Source organism: Equus quagga, chromosome 5, assembly GCF_021613505.1.
Source record: "Equus quagga isolate Etosha38 chromosome 5, UCLA_HA_Equagga_1.0, whole genome shotgun sequence".
NCBI classification, from domain to species: domain Eukaryota; kingdom Metazoa; phylum Chordata; class Mammalia; order Perissodactyla; family Equidae; genus Equus; species Equus quagga.
The window spans coordinates 34,383,078-34,407,853 of NC_060271.1; the positions used below are offsets into that span (position 1 = coordinate 34,383,078).

The 24,776-nt window shown below is 52.2% G+C and overlaps 1 protein-coding gene across 3 annotated transcripts in view; it reads left to right on the forward strand.

Moving 5' to 3' along the window:
- TMCO4 (transmembrane and coiled-coil domains 4) overlaps window positions 1-24,776 on the forward strand; it is a 92,383-nt gene that overhangs the window by 42,803 nt on the left and 24,804 nt on the right. For all 3 annotated transcript variants that reach the window (XR_006888562.1, XM_046660598.1, XM_046660597.1), the window contains exons 10-12: window positions 4,186-4,350; window positions 5,228-5,364; window positions 7,999-8,083. Coding sequence is in view for 2 of the 3 variants with exons in the window: in XM_046660598.1 (XP_046516554.1) it covers window positions 4,186-4,350; window positions 5,228-5,364; window positions 7,999-8,083 (387 nt within the window). In the remaining variant the exon portion in view is untranslated. The remainder of the gene's footprint in view (window positions 1-4,185; window positions 4,351-5,227; window positions 5,365-7,998; window positions 8,084-24,776) is intronic.

Below are 24,776 nucleotides of genomic sequence, written 5' to 3' on the forward strand. Positions count from 1 at the left end.
TCCATCCATCCACCCATCCATCCATCCATCCACCATCCACCCATCCATCCATCCACCATCTACCCATCCATCCATCCATCCATCCATCTACCTACACATCCATCCATCGATCCACCTATCCATCTATCCATCTACCATCCATCCAACCATCCATCCATCTATCTACCATCCATCCACCATCTACCCACCTGTCCACCATCCACCCATCCATCCATCCTTCCATCCCTCTACCATCCATCCATCCATCCATTCATCTACCTACACATCCATCCATTGATCCACCTATCCATCCCTTCAGCAGTATTTGTAGAGTACAGTACAGACCGTGTGCCAGATACTGAGCCAGGCCTTAGGAACTCAGTGGTGAGCAGCACAGTCACAGCCACTGCTCCCGTGGAACATATGGTCTGAGGCAGAAGACAACCCAATGAGCAGTAATTACAGGGAAGCTGTATGGATGGCACAGTTGGGAAAGCACACATTATTTCTGAGGAATGAGGGAAAGGTTCCTGGAAGTAGTAACATTTAGGCTAAGGACTGGCTGGGAATTAGAAGGGTAAAGAAGGATCAAGAACTGTAAACCAAGTAAAGGGGCAGCATGTACAAAGGCCCAGTTCTGCAAAAGAACCAAAAGAACAGGACGCTGGAGCAGGAAGCTAGAAGGCAGGAGTATGGACAGGGCCAGATCACGCAGGAGCATGTGAGCTGTGGCGAGGATTTGAATTTATCTTCAGAGCAAGTAGAAGATAGCGAAGGACTTTGAGAGATCAGTACATCTTGGCTGTGTGACCTTAAGCAAGTCATTTAACCTCTCTGTGCCTTAGCTGCCTCATTTGTAAAGTAGAACAAATTTTTCCTGCCTTTCCGGTACTTAAAAAGATTGTTAAGGTAGCTTGTAGCAGGCACCTGATTTCTAATTGGCACAAACATTAGTTCCCTTTGCTGCTCTACTTTGAACGTGTGTTTTGAGGAGATTCTAAGCAGGGTGGCTTTATGGTCTAACACCACACTACAGTCACCACCTAGCTCTCTTTTGCAAGTGCCCGGGGTGAGGCTCAGCAAACAGTCCGTCACTCAGAGAGAGCAGGGTGGGCCGAGGAGTCCGGAGCACCCTGGCCGGACCACAGGCTCGGAGCCACCTGGGTTCCCAAATCTCTAGGATCCAAGGGTGGAAGCCGCAGCTCTTCTCAGTGACACAGAAGAAAGCAAGAGGGAAAATGTCCAGGCCCCATTAAAGGCGTTCCTAGGGCCTTATGGGTTTGGGACCGCCGTCCCGTCCCCACAGCGGAGCTCTGACATAACTGGGCACCTAATGCGTGCCCACCCCGACTCAGGCACTTACCCACAGCAGGAACTCGAGGGGCTCTACCACACGTGATCCGCTTGCCCCCTCGAGGTGGGGCTGCTCTTGTCCTGACCTGGTGGAAGAGGAAGCATGTGGGGTCACGTGGCAGGCGAGGGGCAGATGCAGGCTTCACATCTGGGTCCCCTGCCCACAGTGCGTGGGTTTCTCTTCCTTTGTTTTCGTTATGCCATGCTCCAGAAAGACTGAGACAGGAAGGAAGGAGCAAGAGTCTGAGCAAAGGGTTTGCCATTCTGACCAGGATGGAAAGCATTTTACCCCCATTTCCTCGGTTCACCCCAGGTCAAAGGGCAAGATCGTTGTGCGGGGAGGAAGTTGTCGTCAGGGTTCTCCCCCAGCAGCCGAGTGTGGTGCGCTCCCTGGGCAGAGGTGGTTCAAGGAAGGATACCCAGGCCAGAGTAAGTTCAGGAAGGACACGAGTTCCCTCTTCCTGTCCCCTTGACGGCCAGAGAGGAGCCTGGTCTCCTCACAGGCTTGCTTCTGTGTGTGACGGGAATCGGTGGACTTTCTTCGGCCTACTCCTCTGTTAAATAGGATCGTGTGTAAGGAGGGTGACAGCTTTGTAGCTAATCGCTTGCTGGGAGCCAGGCACTAACCCCAGCATTGTGTACATCGGCTCACTTAGTGCCTCAGTTCAAGCCAAGGAGGCCGGCGTCATTATCACCCCCATTTTACAGATGGGGAAACCGAGGCTCATAAGGGCTGCCCAGGGTCACCTACTAGTCAGGGATAGGGGCAGGAGTCAGCCCCATTTTGTCTGCCTCCATAGCCCGTGTTCTTGGCCACAGGGCGATCCAGTGCAGTACAGTGCCTTACAGTTTATATGAGGCTTTTCATGCAGCATCTCACACGAGCCCCACCACACCTGTGAGTCAGATGTTAGCGTTCCATTATAACAGGTGGAGAAGCTGAGGCTCAGAAGGGCAGTGTGCCTTGCTGTGACTCATGCAACCAGGAAGCTGCTGAGCTGGGTCCAGAGCCAGCGTCACAGCATGCCACACACACACACACACACACACACCCCTGCTCTGAGCCTGGGCAAGCGTCACAGCATGCCCTACACACACACCCCTGCTCTGTGCCCACAGACAGGCTGGCCGTCTCCTTCTCCGTAATGAGAGACAATTAATCTCTGAGCTGTTACACAGCTGTGACAGGGTCCCTGCAGAGGGGGAGGGAGCAGCCCCAGGTTTGTCCTTGTGTCGATGTAGCACCCATAGCTAAGGATGAGGGCTATGGTTCGGACAGGTAGAGGCATCTGACTGACGTCCAGAGCCCGCAGCCTGTGGGAAGCTGGCTCCGCCTGTCCATTCATTCATGGTGTCTTCCTGAGTGCCCACTACACGCCACCTCGCTGGGCTTTGGGAACCTCGTGCTCGGCAGACAGACTATGGCAGAGGTGTGCATGAAACAGGTGACGCAGAAACAAATGTCTAGCTGCAGACGGGATGAGAACCCAGGGGGAAAGTGCAGGGTGATCTGAGCTCCCGAGGGCCAGGAAGGCTTCCCGTGGAGGTGACTGAACTGCAAGCTCAAGGGCAAGTAAGAGTGACCTCGGGAAAATGATGCTTTAGGCAGGAGCGGGAGGAGATTTCTGTTTAGAAAGGTCCCTTGGGCCACAGGCAGAAATGCGTGGGGGCCAGATCAGGTGTCCCTCTGTGCACCCCACGGCCCCCTTTCCTTCTCGCAGAGTAGAGTGACCACATGGTGTTTACACATCTCTCTCCCTCCCTGGGCTGGGAGCTCTTTATCTAGATGGCTCAGGCTCCTCACCTGTGAAATGGGGCTAAGGCGGTGCGCAGTCCAGAGGCTAGGGGAGGATTAAGTGAAAGGGTCCCTGTGACGAGCCCTCAGCACAGTGCTGCCAGCGCTGAGTGCATGCTCACTGACGTTTCCTACGACGGTCATCCCCTGTCTCCTCAGGGTCAGGCTCCGGGCCTGGCATAGTCCAGGTACCCGGTTAATATTTGTGGTAGCATGAATGATTGAATGAACAGCTCAAAAGCAAGTGTTTCTAGAAGGTAAAGTGTAAGTCAGGAAGTGATGAGGCTGGGAAGGAGGCTAGGACCGGGTCTCAGGGGGCCTGAGTGTCATGCTGGAGACGTGACACTATCCTCGGGGCAGAAGGAGGGCCAGCACGGAGGCAGACAGTCATGGTTCTACTTTCGTGCTTGACATCAGTCACTATGGTGGTGCTGTCGTCATCCTTCCATTTCCAGTTGCTAAGTGAGAAAATTGAGGCTCAGAAAAATTGGGTGATGCAGCAAGATCACGGCAGAGCTGGGCTCAAACACCTCTGCTCCAAACTTCCAGACTTTTCTTTCCTAGATGGTGTTTGTTGAATGAGATGCTGCTGACTCACAGAGCCAGCTGCTCGTCCCGTCACGGGTTCCTATTGTACGTCCTCAGCAGCTTGATGCCAGAATTACTGCCACATGAGAGAAAGAACGCTTTACATGGATAATTGTTTGAACACCTAATTCTTCCAACTACCCTGTGAAGGGAGAGAAATATTAATCACCCCACCTCACAGATAAGCCAAGTGAGGCTCAGGGTGGGATAGGGGTGTGCCAAGGTCACCCAGCTACCAATGAAGGAAAGAGCTGGGGCTCGGCTCCCGGCCTGCTGACTCACAGAGTGGCAGTGAGTGCTCCTCCAGCTGGTCATCTGCTTCACTATCAACCGCCACTCTTTGGCAGGGGGCGGGCCTCTTGTCCTCCCGCCAAGCATGAGTGGCCCCATCACGGCCTGTCTGGAAAGGGGCGGGGGGGGCCTCCTCTATCACAGACAGGAGGGACCTCACCCACCCGTGTTCTCCCCAGGTACCTTCAGCGCTCCGTGGGCCGCCCTGGCCCACAGCGGTGAGCAGTACTGCCTGGCCTGGGAGGCCAAGTACCTGATGGAGCTCGGCAACGCCCTGGAGACCATCCTCAGTGGTCTTGCCAACATGGTGGCCCAAGAAGCCCTGAAGTATACAGTGTTGTCTGGTAAGGCCCCCTTCCCTGCTGCCAGCAGCCTGCCCACTGCCCCCAACCCACACTGGTACCGTACTTTGCATGCCTGAGGCCCTCAGGGAGCCAAGCACTCTGCTGGGCCCTGGGAACGTGGAGAGGTTAAGGCTGCATTCCTGTCTGTGAGAAGTTTATGGTCTTTGTCAGGAGGGGATAGGTAAAACAGCCAATTGCCTTATCACATTGTGTATCAGCCAGCTATTGCTGCATAACAAGCTACCCCAGAACTCAATGACTTAAGATAACAGTTATTTATCATAATAGCTCAGGAGTCACGAGGCTGCCTCTGGCTGATCTTTGCTGGGTCTGCTCATGCATCTCTGGGTCAGCGACTGTCCACTGACGCAGGCTAGCCTTGTGTGGGGCAACTAGGGCGACTCAGCTCTGCTTCATTTGTTTCTCCTCCTCTTCCTAGGATCAGCGGGCTAGCCCACACCAATGGCAGAAGTGCATGAGAGGATGCACAAGTCCATTTCAAGCCTCACATCTACTAACATCTTCTTGGCCAAAGCAAGTCGCATGGCTGAGCCTAGAGAGAATAGGCAGGGCAGGCCAGGGGGACTGCAGAGTTGGGAACCAAAGTGGGAGGATATAGGGTGGAGTGACAAACTGGGGCCATCTTGGGAATCTCACACATGACAGGTGCTTAACAGAAGGAATCTAGTTCATGTGTCAGAAATGTGTGAGCTTCAGTTTTCTTCTTTGCTATTTAGCAGTTTGACAACATTTGGAAAACTTACAGATGGCAAGTTAAAGATTCTGCATGCATTTACTCAGACATCCATTAGCCAGCCAATCACTTCTCTACGAAGACCGCCCCCTTGCCTTCATCACCGCTATCCCACCTCCCCAGGCATTGTGGCTGCCCTGACCTTACCAGCCTCACTCCTCAGTGTCGCCAACGTCATAGACAACCCCTGGGGGGTGTGTCTCCATCGATCAGCAGAGGTTGGCAAGCACCTGGCCCACATCCTGCTCTCCCGGCAGCAGGTACCTGGGAATGGCTGTGGGTGGGGGGCAAGAGGGGAAATGAGGAGCTGACTTGTGCACAGACGTCACGGAGGTGGAGGTAGCCCAGTGGTTTTGAGGGAGTGGGTGGTCTCTGTTGCCTCTCCAGTTCAAGTCATGAAAGTGTCCTAGGATGGACCAGTAGGAATTAGAGACTGTGCATCGCTAGCAGATAATTAGGTGAGGACTGAATAACAGAGGCACCTGCAGGTATGGACAAGCCCAGGTGCTCCTTCCTAGAGCTACAGAGCTACCATCTGAGCACATCTTCAGTGGTCCAAAGACCACGTAAAATGCTCAGGAAGAGAAATTGTCATAATGCTTTTAAATTTTGAATCCAGTAAAGATGTACTTACCAAGGAAACGAAACCGCCCCCTTCAAAATAAACTTGAGTGAATGGAGACAAGTTTGAGAAATAGTATCAGAAATGACTGTATAGGTAGAATTAGTGTTGGCTACAAGTGAGAGGAAACCCAAAATAACAGTAGCTTAAACAAGATGGAAGTTTCTTTCTCGTGGAGAAGCCTAGGAAGGCAGTCTTACACCAGAATGGTGTGCCATGGTCAAGAGGCCCGGGTTCCTTCTGTCTTGTTGCTCTGCTGTACGTGGTCTTGACCCCGTGGTCCAAGATCCAGCATCTGAGCTCCAAGTAGCAGGAGAGGGGAAGGGCTGAAGAAGGAAAAGCAAAGGCCTTACAGCATTTCCATCAACATCCCACTGGGCAGACCCTAGTCATGTGACCATACCTACTGCCACAGAAGCTGGGAAATGTAGTCTTTATTCTGGGTGGCAATGAGCCCAACTGAAATTCAATTATTATGGGAAAAAGGGAAGATGGATATTGAGGGAAAACCAGCAGTTTCTGCCACAATGGGTAAGTTGCTTGAGAAACGGAAACCCCATCCAATCCCGTATCTTTGCCAGGATAGAGAAGTCCTTTGGCAGCTTTGGCTGTAAGGCAAAGACCGGAGAGGCATCGGCTTAGATGAGATGCAGGTTTATTCTCTTCCACGTGACAGCCTGGGTGTCAGCATCGAGAGCAGTAAGATGGGTATTCATTTCCCACTGCTGCTGTAACAAATGATTGCAACCTTGCTGGCTTAAAACAACACAAATTTATTACCTTACAGCTCTGGAGGTCAGAGGTCTGAAATGGGTTCACAGGGCTGGATTGCTTAGGGAGGCTCCAGGGAGCATCTGTTTCCTTGCGTTTTCCAGCTTCCAAAGGCTACCTCCGTTCTTTGGGTCATGGTCCCCTTTCTCCATCTTCAAAGCCAGTGTAGCATCTTCAGATCTTTCTCTCTGACCCTTTCCTTCCATCATCACGTCGCCTTCTGTGTAACTCTGACCCTCCCGCCTCTGTCTTGTAAGGACCCTTATGATCACGTTGGGCTCTCTGATAATCTGGGATAATCTCCTTGTCTCAAGATCCTTCACTTGACCCCATCTGCAAAGGCCCTTTGCTATATGCATTCACAGTGTCCAGGAATTAGGATGGGGCCCTCCGTGGGGGCTCTTTACGTGGCCTGCCACATTGGCAGCTTTACAGCTTTGGGACCCCAGACTCCTTCGATCTCGTGGCTGCACGTCCTCAGTCCTCAACCTCTTTCTTGTGGTCCAGGATGCATCTTCTAGCATTTTATCTGCATTCCAGACAGTCAGAGCCTGGAATGAAGGGCATGCCTGGAAGTCACACCTATTGCCTCCCATCACCTCCCTTGGCCAGGACACAGCCCTGTGGCCATCCCTAGCTACCAGGGAGTTAGGGAAACTTAGTCTTTGGCTGGGTAGCTGTGTGCCCAGTAAAACTCGTGAGTTCTATTACCAAAGGACAGAGCGAGAATGGGCCTTGGGAGATGACTGACAGCCTTTGCCACAAAGTTCCTGCAGAATTGGAATACTCTCTGACGGAGGGTTGTCTATGGCAGTAAGTGGAGAGTCGGGGGAGAGAGGACACATGTGTTGGCACAAAAACAGGGAAAAGGCATAGACTGCTGAGACCAGGCTGGACCTTTGGAGCTCATCTGCTCCTTCCTTCCCTTCCTTGTAACACTTGTGCCATATGCCCCAGATAACTTGCTTTTTCCCATGAATTGCCTTGTCTACAAGTTCTTTAGTCAGAAAATTCTTCTTTACGTCTAACTTACTACCTTCTCTTATCATGGAAAGTCACTATTTCGTGTCCCACCTTCCTATCTAGAAACAGAACAGTTGTCCCTCCAACGTCACTCTTTGCCTTTTCACCCATCACCCCTGGGGTCCCTTCTGCCCCCTCTCCCTGGCTCCAGCAGGGCCCCACTTCATAGCTGCTGTTTGCCACAAGATGGATGAGTCCTGTCTCCTGGGGAGGAAGAGATGGCAGCTGAATAATGGTTTGAGATGAAAGAGACTTAACCCAGCCAGAGGCTGGCTGTCGGCTTCACTCCTGCATGAGTAAGGGCCAGACTCTCCTGATTAAGACATCAGAGCTCGGGGGCCGGCAGTGGCACATGAGTGACTCTTTAAGCGCAGGGCAGGCACTGAGGAGTGTGCAAGGGTCCCCTCCTCAGGGCTGATGTTCTGCTGGAACTGGCTGTGCCCACCCTCGCTAGACACCTGTGTCCTTTCTCCTCCAGGGCCGGCGACCTGTCACCCTGATTGGCTTCAGTCTGGGAGCCAGAGTCATCTACTTCTGTCTGCAGGAAATGGCTCAGGAGAAAGGTGAGTGTGGCTCATTGTCACAGGTGAAAACCCTCCCCAAGTTCATCCCCCCCAGCCAGAGGTTCTGGACCAGGGGTCAGGAGTCTGGTAAATTTGTTCTTAGGTACAATAGTTAAAAGTTAAAAATAGTTTGAAAATAGACAAAATAGTTAACTCATTTGGAAAATGGTTTGTTTCTTCTGAACATAAACTCGAGTCCTGTAATAATGACGTTGACCTCTGCGTTCTGATGTGCACTCTTGAGTGGGAGGGAAGGGAGTGGGAGAAGTCTGAAATCAAGGTGTCGGCAGGGCCATGCTCTCTCCTAAGGCTCTCGGGAGGGTCCTTCCTGCCTCTTCTAGCTGCAGGTGACTGCCAGCGGTCCTTGGCGTTCCTCGGCTCTTAGATGCAGCACTCCAATCTCTGTCTTCATCTTCACACCGCCTTCTCCTTGTGTCTTCTAAGGACAGTGTCATTGGATTTAGGGCCCACCTAAATCCAGGATGATCTCATCTCAGAATCTTTAACTAGTTACATTTGCATAATTTAATTATATCCTCAAAGACGCCTTTGCCAAATAAGGTTTCATTTACAGGTTCCAGGAGCGCATATCTTTTGAGGGGCCACCATTCAACCCACTGCAGACACCTTTGGGAGTGTGTCACGCCGTCCATTGATGTACTTTCAGTGTTGAGGCAGTGGACAGCTTGAGTGCCACTGCTCTGGGCCTTGGGCGGGTGACATATCCAGGGCAGAATCCTGGTTTGGGACAGATCTGTCAGCAGAGGCTGCTCGTAGGAGGGGGTTGGGGGAGTGAGGTCAGAGCTTGAGGCACTTGGGGTGGTCCACTGTTCATGGAACCTACTGACCTCTCTCCTGGTGGAGCACAGCGGCAGGACCTTGAAGGCAAGAGAAGGGACTGAGACAGGGACTCCTAGGCCTGAGAGCAGAGGGTGGATGGAGAGAGGGGCTGGAGTTACAGCCCACATTCTCCCTTGGGATTTCCTTGAATGCCTCTCTGAGCCTCAGCTTCCCCACTTACAAAATAGTTAATACCCACCCCGTGTACTTGCTTTGAGGAACTGTGAGGTGCCCCACGTAGAGGATTTTTGCAAATTGTAAAACCCTTCATGGACCAAATGCAGCTCAGGTATGTCAGTTTGCAGCTTCTGCCCTTCAGAATTTCTGCCAAGCTGAGGGTACCCTTGAAGATGGCCCCTGGCCACTCTCCTTGGTCAGCCCGAGTGTGTGGTCTGATTGCTGACCAATTGCTAGCAAGCAAGGAGGGTGGGAATGTTTGCTGATGGCTGGACCTGAGGGAGCCAGATGAGTCAGGCGTTGACTGGTGTTATTTTCAGCATCGGCATCGCCGAAGGGCGTGGGACACACCCTGATGCTTACTGGCATGATTCTTTCCTGTTCTTTACCTTTTGCGAAAATGTCTCCTCCACATCACCTTAGACTGAGGACCGGAGCTGTTTTCCTGGCTGCAAAGGCAAGGTGGAGGTGCCGTCCTCGGCGTTCACCGTGGAAGGGCCAGGCCCTTTGCGTGAGCCCTGCAGTGAGCCTCACCATCCTCTGCCGTCACAGAGGACACTCTCCCCCCTCGGAGCTTTCCACAGCCCCTTATCCCCTGGTTTTGTCCACATCACTAAGCAAAGGGGAGGCACCTCTGTCTCATTTCCAGTAACTCTGGGTAACCTGGGACCACCATGCGTAAGGGCCTGGGGAGCCAGCCCTGAGCTGCGTTCACCAGGAAAATCCAGGCTGGGGTCAGAGGTCAGGCAAAAACCACCGAGAAAGCGGGGCTGAATTTGGGGCTCTGGTAAAGGCGAATTTCTGTTTCCACCGTGGAAACATTGTACCTACCCTTTCTATCTGCACTGTTCCCCCACCCAGGCAGCTCCAGAGACGGAACAAGTCGAAAAGCCGTCCCTCACCTGCCTTCCCTGCTCTGCCTGGTACAGATAATCACCACTGGGAACCCCCTGGCTACCCGCAATGTCTCCCCGCCCTCAGCTCTTCATCCCCTCCTGTAAAAGGCTTTGTTGAGCTGCAGAAACACCACTGACTCCTCCTGCATAATGCTGTTCTGTGTGCCTCTGACTTGGCGCAAGTGATAACTATACTGTCAGAACCTCTCGGGAAAATTAGGGGAACAGCGTTTCTCATATAGGACACAGAATGTTTGTTAAAAATGTGTGGGTTATAGAGAGGCAGGATGGGTGTATCAGTCAGCTGTTGCTTCAGTGATGCTGTCTAACAAGCCACTCCTCATACTCAGGGGGTTACAACGCCAGATATTTTCATGCTCAGGATCTACAGGTTGGCTGTGGTTCAGCTGCTCTAGAATCAGCCCTGTTTCTGGCTGCAGGTCGGGTAGCCGTGGCTCCAGGCTGCGGGCTGCGCTCAGATCTGCTCCATGGGTATTTGTCACAGTGAGGCTGAAGGGGCACCAGCCACTCAGGGTATGCTCTTCCTATGGTCGATCACTGGAGTGCCAGAGCCAAGCTGAGCAACGCATGCATGTTTAAGACCTCTGCTCATATCGTATGTACTCACGTCCTGTATCAGTTATTCATGCTGCAGACAACCTCTCCAGAGTGGGTTGAAACAGTGATAACTGATGATTTCTCATGATTCTGTGGGTTGACTCGGCAGTTCCTCTCCTGTTCACACCTGGGCTCCCTCTTGCAGTTGCAGTCAGAGCTGAATTGCTTGGAAGGTCCCAGTTGACCTCACTCCCTGGCGGGTCGTTGGTACCGGCAGTCACCTGGCGGGCCTCAGTCCTTCCCAGGGGCCCTCTCATCCTCCGTAGGCCTGTCTGACTTCCCACGTGGCATTCTCAGGGCAGCGTTTCAGGAGGGCAAGAGTGGAAGCTGCAATTCCCTCGGCCAAAGTAAGTGCTGGCCAGGTCAGCAGAGTGGGGCAGTGCACTCTGCTGACAGCGGAAGGAGAGGGGAGCAAATATTTGCCAAATAGTAATCTGAACTCTCACTCTGGGATAGAGGAGAGCATGGGCTTCGCGGTCAGCTGAGACCTGGGTCTGAGTCCTGCCTCTGCTCAGCTGGGTAGCCTGGGGTGGACAAGGACACAGCCTTCCTGGACGTCCATCTCTCCATGTGCAACAAGAGGTTAATGGCACCTTTCTCGCCAACCTCCTCAACCCATACCACAAAGTAAAACAAATAAAAACGTGGACATACGCATACTCACAAAAATACGCTCACACGCATGCGTGTTTACACATACACCCTGCAACGTGGCCCTCATCTTTCTGCTGTTCCCCACATCCTCTTTCCAGCAATCCAGGAAGCCTCTGGCCTCCAGGCTTCACAACTTACCATCCAGTCCCCACCGATTCCACAGACGTGGGCCAGGCACAGCTGGAAGGACGGCAGCAAGGTGCAGGTCTTACGGTCGTTAGGTGACAGGGCCACATGGCTCTTCCCCACCCAGAGCTCCCAGCTTTGATACTGCACGTGTGCAGGCTCTGGGTTAGGACATCTGGTTGGAATCTCAAACCTGCCACTAGGCAAGTCACCTAACCTCTGAAGTCCAGGTGACTGGTGAAACACAGCAAATAATAGTATCGACATCGAAGTTGTTGTGAGGATTAGATGCAATAGTGCATGTAAATGCTGGCATATAATAAGAGCCCAGGAATTCTTACTGAGCATTTGTATTATGCTAAGAACGGTCTTAAGCTTTATAAAAGGGAGCTGGCACATTGTGTTAGAGTACCCCACACGCACATGGGTGATATGGCCCTTGGACCTAGTTGAGGAAAAATTGGCCTCCCACAAGGGTTGGGGCCTGCACATTCTTGTCCTTTCTCTCGCTGCACCCCCGTTCTCCCCTCTTCCTTGACAACCCCCGCCTAGGTCCCGGCCTTGGGTTACTGATGGGGCATCTTCCAGTCTCCAGCTAGCTGTGATCGGAATGAATTATTCACCCTTTGCCCGGAGCTGCTGTTTCGCATCTAATTCATTCCGGCTCAGCTGTCTGGTTTCAGGCAGCCCTGCTTGTTTAACACCCAGTTAATCTGCACAGTGAGGGGACCCTGTCCTAATTGCAGGAAAGCTGTCATTATCTGAGTTAGGAGATGTCAAAGAGGAATTACTCTAATGCATTTGAACCCACTAACTGTCTTCTGGATTCCCTTGAGACCTAGTGATGCAATGTAGCGGTCGATCCTGCTGAGTCACCCAGAGCGCGTAATCCTCCAGCCAGCCTCCCCTCCCCCCTCCCTCCTGGCTGTAGCTCATCCTTCCTGCCCTCTCCCCCAAGAACAGCTGCCTGTGGAGTTAACTGTCTCCACTGCAGCCTCCTTTCTGGGTCATGTTGCAAACAGCGTTACTGCTTTGGGGATGTGCCACCATTCACAGGGTGCCCCTCGCAGCCGGGGCTGCCCTTCCCTCAAGCTCAAGCTCAGTGGTCAGCTTCCTTTCAAATCGCTGTCCAGACTATAAGCCCCTTGTGGGCAGGGGTCATCTCTGACCAACGTCTATGCCTCCTGTGCCTAGGATAAAGCCAACAGAGAGTTCATGCCTTATGAGTGACTTGAACCTGAAGTCTAGTGTTATAAGCACTCACACTGTATCAGTCAGGTTATGCTGCAGTGACAAACATCCCCACAATCTTAAAAGGTGCGACACAACAGAGGTTCATGTCTCACTCGTGCTGCCTGTCCACTTTGGGTAGGCAGGGGGCTCTGATGGTTGTTGTCACTCCAAGACCCAGGCTGATGGAGGCACCCTCTCAACATGTGGTTCCTGAGTGGGAGACAGAGACCAGGGTGAGTTGTGCACAGGCTCTTGACACACTTTCACCTAGAAGTAACACATGTCACTTTCACTCATGCTTCATTGGCCAGGGAAAGCAATGCACGTGGACATTCCTAACATCCAGGAGGGGCCAATAAATGGATTCCCAGAGGTGCTCAGAAGGCAGAGAGCCAGAACTGTGTTGTGAATAGCATGAGTGACTGCCACACGCATCTTCTGTCCACTGGGGGAGCCTTGTGGTTCCATAAAAATAACCCCAAGTTCCTTCCCTGAATACATACAGGAACTTCACGCTCGGTTAGCAGCCAGAAGACAGAGCTTAGCTGGATTCTGGCCTCTGTAATTAATTCTCAGCTGAGGCCTCAGCCAGACACAGTTCTCACTGAGCCTGTTTCTTTATCTACAAAATAGGGACTTTCCTATCTTCCCCTACCTTGTCTCACAGGTTGGAGGATAGAGGTACACCTTGATAGAACGCCAGAGGGGAGCAGTCCTGAGGAGGCTTGGGTGAGAGCCACAAAATTGATGGCACCCGGGAGCCCAGGGGCTCAGCCGAGGGGCCCCCACGCAGACAGATGCAGGAACGATAGCCAGCATGTTACCCACCAAAGGACCAGAGCTGAGGCCAGCAGAGAGCTGGGTCCAGTCTGGCAGGAGGAAGGCCCCAGGCAGATCCCAGCCAAAGCTCTGAGCACCACGGATGGCAAGTGGCTCCAGACCGTGCCCACGGCCCAGAGAATCAGAGGAGATGACCCGGTGAAAATGCAGAGCTGCCCACAAATGGAAATGATGCCATAATAGTCATAGCAATAGTAGCAGGAGCTGCCGTTTATGAAGACCCAGCTCTCTGCCTGGTTTCTGCTCAGGAATATCCATACATTCTCTTCAACCCTCACAACAACCCCATGAGACAAGTCATTCTGCCCCCATTTTTCAGATGAGAAGAGCGAGATTTAGAGAAGGGTAGAGCAGCTTGCTCTCGAACTAAGATTTTAATACTTTTCTCTGACTCTAGAACTCCTATTTCTATTATTTGGGGCCCCCTCCCCCAAGTTGGATGTTTTCACTTGGAGCAGTATCTCAGATCAGACCTCCCAAACAGAATTATTCAAAATCAAATTCATTCCATTGGCTCAAATTCATTAAGCACCTACTGTGTGGCAGGCCCTCTAGTGAACAAGCCAGTCCAGCCCCTCTCCTCCTGGGACTTACAGTTCAGTCTGTTGAAATAATCTGCCCTCTCTGAGGCATGAGTTGGGGTCTTGCAGAATGGCTGCGGGGGTCGGCAGTGATGTGTGTCAATCATCCGAAAAGCACCTGGCACATAGTAGGTGCTCAGTAAAGGGAGCTCTTAGTGTTCTTCCCATACCAAGTTCTAGGAGGGCTGCCTGACATCCTTAACCTGAGCATCCTGCCCTTAGGTAGAGACCACTTCAAGCCCGGTTAAGTACTCGACTTAGGGAATGGAAGGAGTCACAAGAAGCCAGTCCTGCAGGACAGAGCCAGATGCCCAGCCAGTCCTTCAGGCCTGTTCTGCTCCTCCCACAGCTCCAGGCAGGTGGTCTGGGTTTGCAGAGGCACCGCAGGCGCTGGACCACCCTCTACTCCAGCGTCATCCTAGAGATGTGCGAGGCATCTGCGGAGCTTTCTCCATCTGCTATTCGGATTCTCAGAGCAGCCTTGCCACATCTTCAGCTGTGCCCAAGCTGGGTGGGAAGGACGGACTCCCAGCAGGAATCCCTTAGCTTCCGGAGTATTTGAATGCTTTGTGAGGCTGAGGAATCTTCTCTTCAGACAGAAATAGACAGACCCAGATTCCCCCGGGGTTTACTGAGACCCCTACTACCTGCTTGCCTGATGGATCCATTCCGATCATCATCGTCGTCTCACCAGCTCACAATTATTGGGCACTTACTGTGTGCCAGGCACAGCTAAATACCTTACATGCCTTATTTTATTTAATCCTGGCAATACTCCTATGAGGTTTTAATTATCCCCGTTCTACAGATGAGGAAACTGAGGCTTCCAGAGGTGAAGTCACTAACCCATAGTTACAGGACTAGTAATGATGAAGCTCGAATTTGGATCCACAATGTTTGACTTCTGCTCTAATTCATGACTTGATCTCTGATCCTTACAGCAGCCTAATGTCAGGATAATTATCTCTACTTTATAGTTAAGGCTCAGTGTGAGGCAAAGTGAGGTGCCTAGGTGGGCCCATTAGGATTTTTTGGTTGAAAGTCTTGAGATTTCTATCAACTGCCCTTCCTTCAGCCACATCCAGATCTCCTTTGTGCTCGAGAAGGAAAACTGGGGATTTAGGGCAACTCCTGTCTGCTTAGGTCCAGGCATCCCGTGCCTCTGTATCTGTTCTCACCGTCCAGAAGAGTCTCCCCCTCCCCTGAGCCCAGGCATGGAGCCAGCTCAGACACATCCTTCAAGATGTGGCTCAAAGATTCCCTCCACACCCCACGTGGAAGGAAGACTCAGACTCAGAAGCATTTAGAAAAGTTTCTTGTAAAAAGGTGTCAACTAGTTAGACTTCAGAAGTCCTGGCTTGCCAGATTAAACACACACCTTTCCCTTTTCTAAAGGGAAAACACACACTCACAATTACCAAGGTTACCGAGGTTTCATCAGTGTGTCCTTGGTGGAAAAGCAACCATTTTCTCACGAGGTTGTTGAAGCCACACAGGACACGCAGTGTCTTCAGATGCCAGCCTTCTAAACGCTGGGGACAGAGTTGTTTTTACTAGGAGTCAGCGTCGTACGGGAAATGCTCCTTCATTTGGGGAACTGGAACTGTTATTTTTGCTTTATCTCGGAGCATACAGTGTGGGTTTGTGTTTGTTTTTGGTGCTGGTCACACTGAGATGGGATGTCCGTGCTTATGCCCAACGGCGACAGTTTTTCTAACTCTGATGCTTGCCGCGTCCTCATGAGGCAGGTAGTGTTCATGCCATTCTGCGGAACTGCAGGCAAGGAGACTGAGACTCAGAGCTGAAGGGATTTGCCCCAAGTCAGAGCTGGGAGTCACGCCCAGTACCCAGCTCCTAAGTCTGGGCCATTCTGCTTCTTCCAGCTGCCGACCTGCCTCCTCCCTCCCCTTTGACCCAGCTGTGCCGGCGCTCATGTGATGTGTTACATCCATCTGCTTGCAGCTCTCTCTGCCTGCTTTGTGCTGGTGTCAGCCTATCAGTCACTAATGTGGTCGGACCAGCCTGTGCAGTTCTAATTATGATGGCAAGACGCCTTTCAGCAGTAACCATCAGGAAACTTTGCAAACATAAAGGTTTATTACTTACAGAACCTGAAAAACACACACACACATGGGGCCACAGCAACAGCTAGACAGAGAAAGCATGCACAGGCCTGGGGTTCTGCTTTTTCTGCGGTCCACGGTGGGGACCTAGGGTTTCATGGGCTCACTCTTTATTGGTGAGTTTAAAACATAACAGCAGATATTTAAAGCACAAGAAGAGAAAAAACAAGTGGCCCAAATGGTCAATTATTGAAATCAACCAAGCTGTCTAAAACAAAGGAGCCTTGGGGCGGGGGAGGTGGCCTGGCTCTTTATCTCGTTGTGTGGCTGGCAGTGTGTTTACCCGAGATAGCCCTGTTGAAGTGGATGCCTTGGCAGTCAAAGCTTACGTCAGGCACTTGCATTACAGAAAAGAAAAAAACTCTCAGGGTTACACTACCCTCCCCTACCAGAGGGTGGTCGGCTTCACGGCAGGCACTGTCTGTCCTGTTCCCCTCTGTATCAATTCCTGGGGATGAACGGTCCACTTCCAACAATGGTCCATATGCCAGCCAATGGGATGAATTTGCTTTGGGAGCGACTGACCCTCTGACCAAGGGTATTTCTGGCCTCAGCAGGTGGCGAGGGTAGCAGTGCCTGATGCCAAGAAGAGCCACCATCCAACTACTCGCTGACAGACTCTGGGCCCCAGATCACAGTGGATTGTTCATTTTTCTATGTATTTACTTTAAAAAGATTTCAAAAACTAAGCATTTAGAAAGCAAGTTCAACTCAAACTGACTCAGGTGGCTGGCTGAGCCAGGAAATGGCCACATGAACCAGGCTATCAGTTCTGCTTCAGTTTATTGATGCATTTATTCTCCTCTTCATTCCAAAAAGATCTGAAGGGAATTAATTAGAGGCGTTACATATTGTCTCTGCCCAGAGGCCCTGTCCATGCAGTTGGCGAGATAAGCCAGCCTGCCTGTGACTGTTCTCTCTCAGCACATATGAGCCTGCAGGTCCTGCTGCACCCTGGGCCAGCCCTGCCTCCCTGTCCCTTTTCCGTCTGTCAGCTGGCTCCATTTGGTCACCTTTCCTTGTGTCTTCAAGATGCAAGGGATCATGGCCACTGTTTGAGAATGACATGAAATAAGGAGCACTGGACCGAGAGTCTAGACCGTGAGTTCAAGTCTGGGCTCGGCTGGTTACTGTCTGGGTACCCTTAGGAAGTCACTCACCTCCGAGCTTCTGGCTAATTAGTGAAAGGGGATCCTGCTGCCTCTCGGGCTTGCCTGGGGACTTCATAACCACCGTTTATTGAACACTTACTGTGTACCAGGCACCATGCTGAACGCTTTGCATATTTTCTCTCCTTTAATGTACAAAAAACCGTCAGATGTAGGTATTAATGTTCCCATTGTTCCAATGAAGAGGTTGAGGGCAGGGACAGTATCCATTTCCTTCTCTGTGTCACTAGCACCTGGCTTGAGACTTGGCACAGAGAGGAGGAGGACCCGGGATTCATCTGGAGCCAGTCTGAGACAGCCCGGCTGGCGTTTCAATAGAGTGGGTGTGACACACAGTGCTTGCATGTGGCAGATCCTCCGTAAATTAGAGTTTCTCTCTCCTTGTCTCCATTGGTTTATCCAGATGGGTTTTTCCGCGGCTGTGGCACTCACTGCCTCCGAGCTCGCTAAACGACAGTCGTGTCCTCCAACCACTGGCCGCTCCCGGGGAGGAGGGAGCCAGCAGAACGCAGGGTTCCTTTGCTGCTTTAACCTAAACTGATGGGCTCTTTCCAACAGGCTTGGCCGCAGATCATGCCAACTCCCTTTGAAAGGCATTTGCGTCCTCCTGGGGGTGCAGACACCCTTGACCTTAGCCCTCGCCACCTGCTAAAGTGCCTTTGATCACACCTAGAGCCTGGGTTGTGTAAAGAAGGCGAGTATTCAGGGCTTGCTCTGGCCTCGCCTCGGGGGCCGGCCTCTCTGCTCCACCATTACCCACAGGGCATAACCACCAGTTGACTCTCTTCACCCTCCCCTTGAGGACTGGCCTCCAACCCCCAGTGCCTACTAGATGGTCCCACTTAGCTTCCAGGGGCCCCAGGTCTGAGCTAGAAGAGCCTGCAGAAATTGCCTCGTTCAACACCTTCCTCTCCCAGGCGGGGAATAGGAGCCTGAGAGAGCACGTGGTCTGAGAGGCTGTGATGGTTGGCGTTCATGGTGGAGGTTTTGATGTTGTTATGACCCGGGCAACCGAGAAATGCCCAGATCCCAGCCCCGGAAATTACCACCTTCTTCCCACTGGATTCCCAAGGGAGGTGAACACGCAAACTCTAGCTAAATGTGGCCCCATACCAACCGCCACCTAGGCCGGCACCGCAAACCCCCAGGGAAGAGCTTGGCTGAAGCTGTGCTGGATCGCCCCGCAGCCTCAGCCCGGACAGCTCCACTCCTGATCTGGGGACCTGCTTTGTCCCGGCTGGCAGCACAGAGGAAGGAAGGCAAAGGAGAGAGGCAGACAAAGAGGGCGCCATCCCCACCTCACGGGATGAAGATAGGGCCCCAGAGAGAAAAGTCCCTGCCTGCCCCCAGGGACTCGGCTGGCTTTCCTAAGTGCGGCGATGTGCCCACTTGTACATCAGTGTCCTTGCACTTGACCAATCAGACCAGTAGCCCCCTCCCCTGGGGAGGTAGTGGGAGGCCTAGGAAGCAGGGGGGCAGAGAGATGTGCTGGTATGAAAGGCGGAATGGCGGAGAATTCCACTGCTCCTGCAGCTGAGACCAGACGGGACCAGGGTCCCTTACTCCATGGCCAGCGCTTGTGCCTTACATCCGGCCACTTCAGCATCCCGTGGAGGTGGGGAACCTGTTGTGCAGAAGTTCCCCAGGGGTTGTTTATTCCAGGACCTACCTCCCTAGCCTGCCTTGCCTGCCACTTGGTCTAGCGCTCTGTAGACGCACTTTCTACCCCTAACTGGAATGTCAGTGCAGAATGAGGAGGAGGTTACCTGCTCATGAGAAAAGTCTGCTAATAACTACCCAGAAGGCCACAGTTCTCCTTGCTGCAGGATTAGGATCACGGGCTCATGGCCGGAAAGCCCTGGGTTCAAATCCTGGCTCCACTACTTACTAACTCTATGACTCTCTGCAAGTTACATAAGTTCTTGAGGGCTTGCTCCTTAGTAAAATAGAGCTGACGATACCCGCCTCATCGAGATATTGTAAGGATAAATAAAATGCTCATATAAGGCATCTAGCAGAGCCTGCTTGATAATTGGCTAAGATCATTATACACATAGGTCGTTGGTAGTCTTGAAAGCATTAGAACTGCAAAGGGCACTTAACACTCAGCGTGTCAGAGTTTGATGATCCAGAGGCACTTCAGTTATCTTGGGGTCAGTCCATACGACGGTCCCCAGTTCATTCTTTCATCCCTTGAGCATTGGAAATTACGGCCTCTAGACTCAGGGTTCCCAGGGACGTTTGGGATCGTCTGTTTCAGACCTCCACACTTATAGGATCCCCTTGACATCATCCATCAGAGGTGTCTACTAGCTTCTGCTTAATTGCTTCTAGTGACAGGAGGCTTACTACTCTGCCCAGGGGTGGTTAAGAATTTAGGAACGGATCGATTTAATCTGAGAGTCGATGGCTTGTAGCCTGTGAGACACCAGGCTCTGCCTGTTCAGGCTGCTTCTGCTCAGATGTTGTCCAGGGAGGCCAGCCACTGGCACTCCGACGGAGCCCCGAGGGCTGCAGTGCCTGGAGGCCAGCATCTCCCCAGGTCTGGCACGAGCCTTTTCAGAAACATGATTTTATCCATTTGGCAGCCAGAGCTGATCAGAGCCCCATTAAGCACATTCACAAGAGACAGCATTGGAAGCTGAATGCTAATTCATTCTGGTCCACCAGTAACTGTCGCTCTCAGCAGAGGGAGCAGATGTCTGTGCTCACCGCCCAAGCTCCTAGGGAGACAGATCATCTACCAGAGTTTCCGTGGCGAGGACACGGATAGGGAGGGAATGGTCTCCAGGAGTCTCTCTTTTCCTGGCCACGTGAGTGAGCCCTGGTGACCATCCCAGTTTCATGGACAGATCCCCTGTCTGGTGACCTTGCTCCATCTCCTGCCCTCCTGGCCTCCCCCTCATTCACAGTTTGGTATAACAGGTCCTGTGCATGCGTCGGGGTTGGTAGTTACTAAAGGATCCAGACTGCCCGCGGTGAAGGAGCTTGCTATGGGGGCTGGGGCATTCCAACAGGGGAAGACAATACTGCAAGGCTCGTTATTTTCCGTGTTAATTAACCATCTCAGTTCACAGCATTCTGTAATGGAAACTGTGGGGGTTTTCCTGTATCTAAGATGTCCATGATCATCAAGCCTGCTTTGCAAGTATCGTCAGAACTCTTGTCTTTTAGAAAACTGCCAGGCCTGTTTTTCAGAACAGAAGATAGAACATCCCTGCCTGTGGGTCTGTGCGTCCCCTACGCTGTGTGTTTTAATGACAAGGTCTGAGTTTGGAGCCCCTGTCCCTGCCATCCCGGCACAGGATGTCCCCATGTGAACTTTGACCTTTCTAGTCTCTAGTATAGTCTTCATTATTCATTTTTTCTCCCATCTTTTATTCACTCATTTACTCAGACAGCCATTTGTTTATTTATGCAAAGTCCCATCTCCTTCCTCAAAGGATTTGCAGGACTTCTCAGGGAATTCAGTCATGAAAACAATAATTTATGGATAAATATAAAACATCAGGACCAGAAAAAATATAAATGAGGACAGGAGGCTTGAGCCAATTTGGAAGCTTAAATGCAGGGGAGCTGGGCCTGGAGAGAAGGAGCCTGGGCACCTGCAGCCAGGCCTGGACCTGAGTTCCAGCTCTGCCCCTCACTAGCTGAGCAGACAAGCACATGTGCTTGGTCCCTATGCCTCAGGCTCCTCGCCTGCGAAATGGGTCTGCTGATGCTTCCTTCAGAGGAGGATTAAAAGGATTAAGTGGGATAATGTTCGTAAAGCACTTAGCAGAATGGCTGGCAAGTCATAGGCACTCAGTAACCACTGTTATTGTGACTATTGTATTTTCTCCTGTTACTGTCTGGCTGCTGTTACTGAGCTGTGAATTTAGCTGTTAGCTTCCTAGCAATCAAAGCAAAAACGGAAAGTGTTGACCTCCTGTTTCTCATATCCGTGAGGGGATGTGGAGATGCCCTCTCTGCAGGTAACAAGATCTCCCGTTTCAAGCAGACTCGCTCTGTCTGTGAGTTGCACCCTCTCCTTCAGGAGCTGAGCATGTGCTTAATTAACCCGCAGGGCCTCGGCCACCCCTGCCTTTGGTAGCTGGGAAGGTCGGGCTGGAGGTCACAAACCTGGAGCCCTGAGGAGAAGGCCCTGGTCGCGAATAATCTTTCCAGGGTGCTGGTAATTGTCAGGCAGGCTGTCGCTGGGGCTTCCTGGGAACTGAGATTAGAGTTAATGACCCTTTGGCTTTGGCGAGCACCTGGGCACTTGGAAGACGGTTAATTAGGCGGCAAGTCCCAAGTCGATTTTTATTTGGGTGATTTTACATTTTGTACTTTAGCAGCTGCTAGAGATTGAGGCTTCACGAGACTGTGTGGCCTGCGTCGCAGGCTCAGAGAACAGTGGAAAGCATGACTTTTAGTTCCTGCCACATTCCTCTGCAGAAGTTTGATGGAGAACAGCTGCTCATCTCCAAAATAAGAAACCATCGTTCAGAGGGGGGGAAAGAGGAAGGGAGCTGATGTTTACTGAGAACCTACTATGTGCCAGGTAGGAGCGGAATCCATCCTGAGCTGCTTCCCAGTCACCTTGGAAGGTGTGGGTGTTACTACACCTGGAAGCAGGTGTTGTATTTTCCATTTTTACAGTTGGGGAACCAGAAGCCCAGGGAGGTTAGGTGACTTGGCCAAGGGCATGCAGCCAGTAATTAGCAAGTCTTGGATTCTAACCCAGATACGTCTGACTTTATACCATTTTCTACTAACCTTTCTTTTATGCTGCCTCTTACGATAAGCTTGCTGCCCTCAATTGCCAATAAAGTTAATAGATACCAGCTTTAAAACGGGTAAATGACAGTACCAAACGCTGCATCACAAGGGCCTAGACATTACGGAGCTCAGAGGAGGGAGACTTTCCTTCCAGATGGCAGGGCAGACTTCAGGAGGGGGTGAGGGCCTTGAAGAACTGGTGAGCTTTGAGAGGCCGTGAGGAAAGCAGGAGGCCTTCAAGCCCAGGTCTGGCGATGGCAAAGAGGCAGAGGCAGGAAGGTGAGTGGGGAGGGCAGGCGGCCTGAACCAAGGTTTCTGCTAGGAAGTCAGGAGAAGCAAGGTCAGAGAGATGAACAGGGTCCAGAATGCAGGGCCTTGACCCATCAGACGGAAAGGAGAGACCCGGACGCGGAATCTGACCTGAGTCTTGAGTATTAGTGCTTTCAGTCGGTGTGTTTGTTTATCCATTAGTCAGCAGACTTCTGCGGAGGACGTGCCAGGTGTCAGGACCTGTGCAGGGAACAGAGGTCAGCCAGACTCCATCCCCACCTGGGATCTCGGATGGGAGGGGACCTCCCTTCTGAACACTGCGTACCCCTCCCACAGCCATACCTGCCTGCAGCAGCGCAGACCTGCCCACCTGCTTGTCCTGGAGTCCTCTCTTCACACTCCGCTTCCCCAAGGCTGGGGTCTCCAGCCCCTCGTTTGGCCGCCTTGGATACCCAATAGCAGGCCTTGCTGAAGGGCACCAAACGAAGGCCGTTGGTTGAGTGCCCTTTGTGTGTACTGTCTCATGGATCGTCACAGCCAGCCTGGGAGAGAGGGACACTTATCTCTGGTTCTCAAGAGAACAGGCTCAGAGAGCTGAGGAGATTTGATCACGGTCACACAGATGTCAGCCAAGGAGCCAAGGGTGGCCCCAGGCCTGCTGACTCCACCCCAGGGCTCTCTCCACTGCCCCGTTGGGACCCTCCACCTGCTCCTTTAATTGCATAGCTGAGTGTTGACCCAGCTTGCCCAGCCTGCACAGCTAGTTTAAGGCAGGGCCAGGTCTGGAGTCTCGGTCTCATGGCTCATCTCAGGGACCCCAGTGAGGGGCGGGCACTCTGGGGTGTGTTCAGCCCACCCCTTGGCAGGGCGCTCCCACCCGCTCTAGCCAGATGCGATTCCGGGAAGCTCCTGGAGTAGGACCTGGCCCTGGAGACACCTGGAGCGTTTGTGGTGGCCACAGCACCACCTTGTGGTGACTTTCAGGGGCACACGCGTCACCAGGGAAGGGGCTCCTCCCAGCCCAGCACAGGGTGGGTTTCCAACAAGCGCTGGCTGGGGAGGGTCTCCTGACTGCCTTCCATTGGGGGCTCGTGCAAAACTGAGCAGCTGCTCCCGCTTCCTGAGAAATTTCCGTGCCACCCACTTGTATCCTTCTGATTTGCACTTATCAGGCACCAAAGATACAAAGAGCCAACCCTGGGTGGCCTAGTCGTTAAGATTCGGCAGCCCAGGTTCATTTCCTGGTCAGGGAACCCCACCACCTGTATGTCCCTTGTCACACTGTGGTGGCTGCATCATTGCTGTGATGCTGAAAGCTATGCCACTGGTATTTCAAATGCCAGCAGGGTCACCCATGGTGCACAGGTTTCAGGGCAGCTTCCAGACCAAGACAGACTAGGAAGAAGGACCTGGCTGCCCACTTCCAAAAGAACTGGCCCTGAAAACCCTATGAATAGCAGCGGAGCTTGTCTGATACAGCGCCGGAAGGAGAGAGGATGGTGCAAAAAGACTGGGCAGGGTTCCACTCTGCTGTCCACAGGGGTGCTAGGAGTCAGATTCGACAGCACTAACAACAAAGATGCAAACAGGGGAAGGAACTAATATTTATCAGGTACCCACTGTGACAGGTGTCTCCAGACCTCATCCCGTGGAACCTTCGCAGCAGCCCCGCAAGCTAAGGCTCTTTGGCCATTTTCCAGATGAGGAAATGGAGAGGTGTGCACCAGCCCCAGCTCCTGCGCATCAAACCCCTGCTTCCATGTTATCAGAGCAAAAGCTCTGTGCATGCAAGCGTGGCCGGACTCTCTGGCAGCAGCTGCCCAAAGGGTGCTGTTATTTCACTGGCCTTTTTCTTTTGCAGATGAAAGTCAGGAGGAAATGATCTGACAAAGAATTTCTTATAAGAAAAGACAAAGAAATAACAACCAGATCCCATCAGTGACATCACCTTTTCTTAGTTTTTAGAATGACCAAAACTAAACAAAATCAGGATTATGTGGGGTTTTTTTTTAAAGACAGAAGGAAACTCAGATGGGGTTGTTTTGGGGAATTCTGCAGCATCCCGGCCATCACTGGGAGCCCCCTGCCATGTGGCTGATGCAGGTGGAGAAAATCATTGGCAGAGAAGAGGAAGATCAGTGACCAAGTTCATAACGTGTCACCAGTTACCCTACCAGGGGCCTGGGCTCAGGCTAAGGAGGTCCATGGACACACTCATGCACACAGGGACGTTCAAAGATTCCGGCTGCTAGTCAGCCGCTCCACGGGCTGGGGCTCCACAGCTTGGCAGGGCTGTTGATGCAAGGAGGTGGCGGAGTGGCGGAGTTTGTCATATATTACTACCAGCAGCTTTATCAGTGCCCTCTGCCCTGACTGTTCCTTACCAGCAGTCACTGTGCCATCTG